The sequence below is a fragment of the Pelmatolapia mariae genome, linkage group LG18, assembly GCF_036321145.2.
Source record: "Pelmatolapia mariae isolate MD_Pm_ZW linkage group LG18, Pm_UMD_F_2, whole genome shotgun sequence".
Taxonomy (NCBI): domain Eukaryota; kingdom Metazoa; phylum Chordata; class Actinopteri; order Cichliformes; family Cichlidae; genus Pelmatolapia; species Pelmatolapia mariae.
Genome location: NC_086243.1, coordinates 35,859,246 through 35,867,894, shown reverse-complemented (window position 1 = coordinate 35,867,894; position 8,649 = coordinate 35,859,246). Strand labels below are relative to the sequence as shown.

The following is an 8,649-nucleotide window of genomic DNA, read 5'->3' as shown; positions in this document are numbered from 1 at the left end:
AAAGAAATGGGCAGCCAGTGAAGTGAAGCTAAAATAGGGGAAATGTGCTCAAACTTTCGAGTGCCCGTTAAAAATGGTAAATGGCCTGCATTTGTATAGCGCTTTACTAGTCCCTAAGGACCCCAAGGCGAGTTACACTACATTCAGTCATTCACCCATTCAAACACACATTTACACACTGGTGATGGCAAGCTACATTGTAGCCACAGCCACCCTGGGGCGCACTGACAGAGGCGAGGCTGCCGGAGACTGGCGCCACCGGGCCCTCTGACCACCACCAGTATTCAAACATGGGGTTAGTATCTTGCCCAAGGATATTTGGCATGCAGCCAGGAGGCAGCCTGGGATTGAACCACTGACCTTCTGATTAGTGGCTGACCCCTATAGAAAGTGTATTATAGTAATCCAGCCGAGTGCTAACATAGACGTGGATCACTGTCTGAAATGTGCTGCTGTGAAAGAACTGGCTTATTGTATTCGACCAAAAGCTTTCTTTAATGTCTCTCTTTAGTGAATACAGATTTTTGTGTCTAAATCAGGTCCTTATTTGAGGCTTTGAAGCAGTAAATTGCTTAGAAGCCATTTCCTGCTCTCTCTCTCTCTCTCCCTCTGGTGACTGAGCCAAGTCAGTCACAACAGTTTAAGATTAGGGCAGGACCCCTTTACTTGGTTGCCAGGGTAACATCCATCAAAGATGAAATAAACATGTAAACTGCACAGATTTTACTGCCCAGGCAGCATCAGTGGCTTTTTGACTCAAGGGAAGAACCCATCATTTATCAGCTTATTGGAGTCTTGGTTTTGATGGATGATCTTATGGACTTCAAAGGCTACAGCAGCACTACATCTGTCAACAACTCATCCAGTGTGTTCATCTGAAAACAGTTTATGGTCAAATTTGGTTATATTATAAAAGCTGAACTTTAAAGCATTTGAAACTTTATTCAAAGTATGCATTTCAGATCGAAAGTCGCAGTCTTTCTAGAGAAAACGGTGTCTTAGTCTGGCCAATCAGAATCATGATCTGAAATGTTCCAATTATTTTTGCTTTTCTAAGAGGAGTTCTATAAGTTTCCCACCCTGGACATGGTGTAGGGTGTGGAACACTGAGTGGTGACCCTCCCACTTTGTGTTGAAGGGGACATATTGGCTGCGTGTTTTGGTGTATGTGAATATATGAAGTTAAAACTAGAGTAGAGGCCTATGAAAATAGAGGAGACAGATTTGGCATGAGCTCCAAAATGCTGGTCAGTGGTTCTCATCCACACCTCCAAAACCCTCAATGTCTAATTGAGGGGAGATGGCAATGAAGGGGGGAATGCGGCCACTTCAGCAACCCAACCCATCAGCCTGTGTTTAACACATCTTCACCCATGGCCCTCTGGGTATAGTGATGTGTCGTCAGCCATAATGAATATAGTGTCATTAAAAAGGAGGAGTGGTCACTGCACAGTACAGCGAGCAAACCTATCCCCCACATACATCCCCCACCCCTCCTTGATCCTGCATGTGTGAGTGATCTGTTAATCCGGTGGTTCCCAAACTTTTTTTGCTAGGCCCCCCTTTGTTTTACAAGAAAAATGTTTGCGCCCCCCACCACCTAATCCCCCCCCCCCCCCCCCCCCCCCCGCACAAACACATCCTCCAACCACACACACCCATATTTAGTTTTCAAACTCCATTGCGGTTTATTTCACACCTCAAACATTTAGTAAACAATTAAACAAATACAAGTAATCTGCAGTAATCTGGTAGTAATAAAACACACTACTAACTCACCTACACGGGTATTTTTGAAAACGCAGCAGCTTCTATGCATTTGGACCTTTTGTCCACATGTAAACGGTGTTTCGAATCACCGAAAACTGAGATTTTCTAAAACTCCTTTTTTGCGTTTCCGTGTGGATGAGGAATACAGAGTTTGTCACGCAACATCAAAGGTATGTGCCTTTTTTCACATCACGCTGTGCGCCACGTTATTGTTTACATGAGATGAATTGCAAATAGAGACAAAGTAATGTTACTGTTAATCTGACTATCTTCATTTTTTACACGCTTACATGTACACACACAGTTACTGTCCCTCCATTTACAAAGGCAGAGGCGTCACGGTGTGATTATTTTACTTGTAGTTGTTTTTTTCCTGTGTAATAATATTCAACATTGCGATCAATACGTTTTTCAAAAAAATGCCTCTCTGTGCAAAATGGGTTCAAAATGGGTTCAAAAACATAAACAGCTGTGGGATACTGTCTGTCCGTGATTTGGAGAGCCCAGCGCGTGCTCCTGACGCAGGGAAACCAATTCTGCAGGGGAGACCTACCTTGGCACTTATGCAGGTGAAGCCACAGGGAAGATATGCTTCACTATATTTTCTAGTCTTTGGCTTGGAAGGAAGTTGGTTTGGAAACATATTTGGCGATGCTTCATCTCCTGCTTTGCATTTGTGCAGGAGCCCCATCAAAAACCTGTCCATTATGCTAGCAGTGTCCAAGCATTCTTCTTTTTTTTCCCTTTTCGTAAGTAATATATATTTAATCTCTGTAGTATTCTGGATATTTATAATTTATTTATATTATTATATTTGTATATATTCGAGCTATTTCTTATATTTTGTATCTTTTTAATATATTGTTATATTTAATTTTGTTCAGTCTGTTATTGTTCTTACTGTCTTGAAACTCTAAATACATAATTTCATTAGGGATCAATAAGTATTCTGTTTCTGATTTATCTGAATACTATACAATATTTATATATATATATACATATATATATACAATGTTTATATTTGCTTCCCTTGGGGTCCATTTTAAAAAGCATAACATCTCCTGTCATTGCTTTGCAAATGAGCTCCAGATATATTTGCTCATATAAACCGACAGCCATGTTTTTATCCAGGTACTAGTGAAGACATAGTGATGTACAATCATGGGTGGAGATAAACCTCCTCGGCCTGAACAAAAGTACAACAGAAATTATTTTATTTGGGCAAACCCATTCTGTTAGATGAGTATGACAGCACTAATGGTCCTTTAGTCTCTTACTTGGTACATTGGTCATGGTACTGGGTCTGTGACCTGGTATTTGTGTTTCAGACTATGTAATTATATTATTTGATTATTACTGTTCATGGTTTTAGTTTTCTTTAGTTCTTAGTGATTGTAGTTCTTCCTCACTTAGTATTTATTTTAGCCTGTGTTTAGTCTCTGTTCCCATGTCTACTCTATGCTTTTCCTGTGTCGCACGTTTCATGTCTAGTCACCTTTGTCGCTATGTTCCCGAGGTCTCCCCAGTCACTGTGTTAAGCTTGCGTGTCTTTAGTCTTAGTTTCAGTCTATGTGTTTCCTGTTTTATTTTGATAGTACTTGTCCTGTGTGCAGTGTATCTAGCTTTGCTTCCCCTTGTCTCGATAGGTCTGATATGTCCTAGCTGTGTTCCCACCTGTTCCCCATCCTCTCATTTTCCTACTTGTGTATTTAAGCCAGGGGTCTCGAACTCCAGGCCTCGAGGGCCGGTGTCCTGCAGGTTTTAGATGTGTCCTTGATCCAACACAGCTGACTCAAATGGCTAAATGACCTCCTCAACATGTCTTGAAGTTCTCCAGAGGCCTGGTAATGAACTAATCATTTGATTCAGGTGTGTTGCCCAGGGTGAGATCTAAAACCTGCAGGACACCGGCCCTCGAGGCCTGGAGTTCGAGACCCCTGATTTAAGCCCTTTGTGTTCCTCTGACTGTTGTTATGTTGTACACTCTCACTGCTGTGTGTTTTGCTCGTGGTCCTGTTTAGTGTCATAGTGTCTCAGTTCCAGCAGTAAAGCTGTTGTTTTCAGTTAACCTCCTGTGTTGTGAGTCCTGCGTTTGGGTCCTACGAAACGCCATTAATTAATGCTTCAGTCTTAAATATGATCAACCTATCTCTAATAATCAGCTATGTACCACAGGCCTTCAAGCTGGCTGTAGTTAAACCTTTACTTAAAAAGCATCTCTAGACCCAGCAGTCTTAGCTAATTATAGGCCAATCTCCAACCTTCCTTTCATATCAAACATCCTTGAAAGAGTAGTTGTCAAACAGCTAACAGATCATCTGCAGAGGAATGGCTTATTTGAAGAGTTTCAGTCAGGTTTCAGAGCTCATCACAGCACAGAAACAGCTTTAGTGAAGGTTACAAATGATCTTCTTATGGCCTCTGACAGTGGACTCATCTCTGTGCTTGTCCTGCTAGACCTTAGTGCTGCGTTTGATACTGTTGATCATAATATCCTATTAGAGCGATTAGAACATGCTGTAGGTATTACAGGTACTGCACTGCAGTGGTTTGTATCATATCTATCTAATAGACTCCAATTTGTAAACCATGTTCACCGAAGTGTATTTACCAACATACATCAAGATATTACACACGGAAACATTGGAAATCAGTTTTGGCAGGTGAACACTTTTTTGGCACAACGCCGGCTTTTAAGACCAGCGCTCACAATCACTCCTCGCCAGATCGCCTGCTAACCATGGTTAGTGCCTATCTCCCCTCACCACACTCCCTGCCGGTAACTGATGCACTCAGGGGTCGGTGCATTGGTGGTTCTTGGTGTCCGGGGCTGGGCGCTCAGGTATACACCAGCTTACTCCCGGTGGCTACTTGGCGGGGCCTGGTGCCTGTCGCTCGGTCAGGCCTCTTCCGGGGCAAAGGGGGCCCTCGAACCTCCGGCCTCGGGGCCTGCAGCTCGGTTCACTCTGGCACAGCTGGCTGCCGGCAGAGCCGGCGGGCGCGCCAGTGCAGCCCCCTCTGGCTTCTGCTCCGTGGCTACTGGGTGACCCCTCGTCTGGGGATCTCCTCAGCCCTTCCCAGGAGGGTGGCACGGATGCCCCTCCGGTGGTACTCCTTGGGCTCTCGCACTCTGGGGTCCCTGGATGTCTGGAGCCTGGATCTCCTCCATGCCTGCTTCATGCCCTGGGGGACGGGGCTATGGCCCTCCACACCCTCTAGCAGACCGTTACATGGGGAAACCTTCTGTATACAAGCGCGCTGATCCACACGGGTGTGCACATGGGTGTTCACTGTTCGTAGACATAAACTACACCTTTCTTAGCTGCTACTTTAAAGCACATTGTGCGCTGTCTGTGCTGCACAACAACATTCAATATTTAGTATTTATTGCTGTTTACACTTAGCTAGATTAACATGATGGTGTTGTGTTTAGTATGTTGCTTTGTTTTTTTTTTTTTGCTTGTTTTCTATTCTTTTTCTCTCAACAGGTGATCCAGGAGATTTTTTTTTTTCTCTTTGTCTTTGTAAGTGCCCTTTCTCACTGTCCCTCTTCCCTTCTGTTTTTCTTTTCCTTCCTCTCTTTCTTTCTCCCTTTCCTATCCCCCAATCATGTCTGTCTCATCTGTAACAACTGAAAATAAAATAAATAATAACAAAAAAAAAACAAAAAAACAAAAAAAAAAACCATGGTTAGTGTCGGACGTCATGGTTGAAGTTAATGTATCATAGTATTGCTCGTTCTGGCCTGTTTCCCTCTCTGCTCACAGTAATTCTCCAGATGCCATTCTCCATCCTGCCATAACTTACCTCTATTAAGTCGCTGGTTTGTTGAGCTGCTTCACCGCTGCACTCACTTGCCTGCCTCCCTGCCCCGCTTTCTGGAAACACTTGGATTTCCGCTCAAGATGTGTATGAGGCTCACCGGGACAACTTACCCCTCCACGAGTATTCTGTTGTCTTTCCTCCAAAGGTTTTGGTGTTTGGTGATGTCCTGTCAAGTTAAGCATCAAATCTGTTTTGAGAGCTCTTTGGCATTACCCCCATCTCAGCTGAAACTCAAAGACCCAATGCATCATGGGAATGCCCCGGCAGCCTACGTCTATTGCAGCATAACTAAGAGAGGATTCAGGGTCACCTGGTCCAGCCCTAACTATATGCTTTAGCAAAAAGGAAAGTTTGAAGTCTAATCTTAAAAGTAGAGATAGTGTCTGTCTCCTGAATCCAGACTGGAAGTTGGTTCTCTGTCGGTACTCTTGGTGCAGCATTTTGGATCAACTGAAGGCTTTTCAGGGAGTTTTTAGGACATCTTGAAAATAATGAATTACAGTAGTCCCGCCTAAATACATGAACTACTTTTTCAGCATCACTCTGAGACACGATGATTCTAACATTAGAGAAACTGTAATAGACCTCAGAAAAAAGAAAGTAAGCAGCCTCTCTACTGCAGTCCTTCTCCTCAACATCAGGCTGGTTGTGCTTTAAATCCTGCAGACAGAAATCATCTCATTGGTTGAGTTCAACATCAGTGGGTGGAGCCAAAAACATTATCAAGCCTGGAATTTACATCTGTGTCAATATGTGTAGCACTCTTTGAAAAAACAGAAATGCGTTTAATAGGAAGATGTCACATTTGAACGTTCCTACAGTTGGTTTGTGGTTGATGTGGATTTGCTGCTCATGTGAATCCTCCCACAGTGTTTCATTAGCAGCTGTAACCACAGTGACTCTGATAAAACAGGAATTAGCAGAATCCATCTGATATGAAGCTGTGCTTTGAATACCACTTCCCTCCTCTTTGAAGAGTAGTCAGATATCTGTGTTCAGGTTTTTGTACAGCCTCTTCTACACTTTGTATCACTGTGTTTCTAGAGCACAGTAGTAGAGAGCTGTGTCTGCCAGGGTTAGGGCTGTTATGGTCAGTTTAGTTGTTGTGTCTGATGTTGTGGACTGATATCGATTATCAGGAATATATTGAGCTGTCTCCTGTTTCCCTCCTTTCCAGAGTATAAACTGAGGAGCCTGAAGGTCAGAATGATGTCTGTACCAATAAAGCCAAGGATAACTATAACTTGTCTGATAGCTACATGTGAGTGTGACAGATTCTCCTTCTGTTTTAGTGACTTCAGTTTGTTGAGGAGTGATTGAGTCTCCAGCTGTTAGTCCTGGAAAAAGAAAGAAGAAAAGTAGTGAAATGCAGTCTGTATATCTGCTTAATGCAGCAGCTTCAACTAAACTTTAATCCCTGTTCTTAAACTCACCTATAATGTGAGATAGAAGCAAAAAGAGGTGCAGCAACATGTCTTTGGAGTTATTAAAGCCAGACAGACAGCACATGAACAATGTTCTTCCACTGCAGCACAATGACCAACAAATAATGTCATTGGATGAGCTCAAGATCAGTGGGCGGGGCCAGTTACCTCTGGTATCATCATTTCAGTTCAGCTCAGCCAATCAAATAGTTTTGTGCTTCCACAGCAGCTCTGTCTCTGTCTCTGATCTTTACTGCTTCATTTCTCTGTTGTCTTTGTCATCAGTCCAATGACACAAGAATCAGAGGTTTAACAGTGTGTGGCTCCCTCTAGTGGATGTTGTGGAGTATTCTGTTGTCTTTGCTCCAAAGGTTTTTGTACAGAGTTTTGGTGTTTCCTGTCACTGTGGGCTGCAGAGCACAGTAGTACACAGCAGAGTCAGACAACTGAAGCTTCTGGATCTTCAGAGGAACTGATCTGATGCTGGAATCCAGTGTGGATGAAAATCTCTCCTTGAACTCATCTGCTGTGTTTCCTTGGTCCCCATTAAAGCGGATCAGGATGAATTTGGGGCTGTTGTTTCCATCCTGTTTGTACCAGTAGAGATAATTACTAGTTGTACTGCTGGTGTTATAGAGACAGTGAAGTGTTACTGTGTCTCCTTCAGCAGCAGTCTCTTCTCCTTTTGCTTGCAGCACGTTGTCTTTTTGTGCTCTGCATTCTGTAAAACACCAACAAACAGTATCAGTGTGCTGTTAAAGAATCATGTCAATGTTGGATTGATATCAAAGAAACAGAGTTGTGTTCATACCGAGGCACATAGCAGCCAGCAGCACTGAGATGAACAGAGGCGTCATATCTGCAGTGTAGAGTAACTGTGAGCTACAGCAAGTATAAAGAAGCTGTGATCTCTCTGTTTAGTCTTCATCAACACTAAGTTGGTGGATTAGAAGGAGGAGCCTGATCACAGTGACAGGACTCATTCACAGCCCTGTGTTATTCCCCCTGCTGACAGCTTTACACTCAGCACGTCTTTCTGCTGCTCTGCTTTCATTGGAGATCTTGCAGCAGGAAGTCTATAAACTGAAATCTATCCGTTGGTGGCTTGATCTACTGCTCCTTCAATGCACATGTTGAAGAGTCCTTGGATAAGACACTTAAGTAGATCACCAGTGTGTGTGAATAGGTGAATGTAGCTTGTAGTGTTCAGCACTGCGTGTTGTAGTGTGTAAAGGTAGAAAATCTGAATAGAAACAAAGTTAAAACTCTGCTGAAAGCCAAGATTAGGAAGGAAATGATAAGCATTATACTCAGGGTCAGCTAGAAAAGTCAAGTCTGTCACTTCAGCAGAGGAGATCTCCAGATTAACTCGATTTCTCTCCTTGTTCAGTGCAGCAGTCAGTCGAGGGTTTGGGGGGGTTGTTCTCACCACACTCCGCTCACTTGTATCAGTGATGAGGAGAAGGAACCGAGGAGCTGATCCAGGATCCTGTTGATACCACTGGACCTTATCAGCTTTAACTGTTTGACAGTTTTTCATGTTTTCAGAGGATAAATGTTGGATCTGATGTTCACAGCTGTTCTTTCTGTCAGCTCCAACCTGTCTGATCGTTGTCCTCTGAGCTCTCTC

At 43.3% G+C, this 8,649-nt stretch overlaps 1 gene segment (V, D, J or C); it reads right to left on the bottom strand.

The window, feature by feature from the left end:
- Nucleotides 1-7,150: 7,150 nt before the first annotated feature.
- On the bottom strand, nucleotides 7,151-8,062 carry LOC134616420 (T cell receptor alpha variable 38-1-like). The segment is given in 2 exon segments: nucleotides 7,151-7,740; nucleotides 7,831-8,062. Coding segments are annotated over 2 exon segments (438 nt in total).
- Nucleotides 8,063-8,649: the final 587 nt, after the last annotated feature.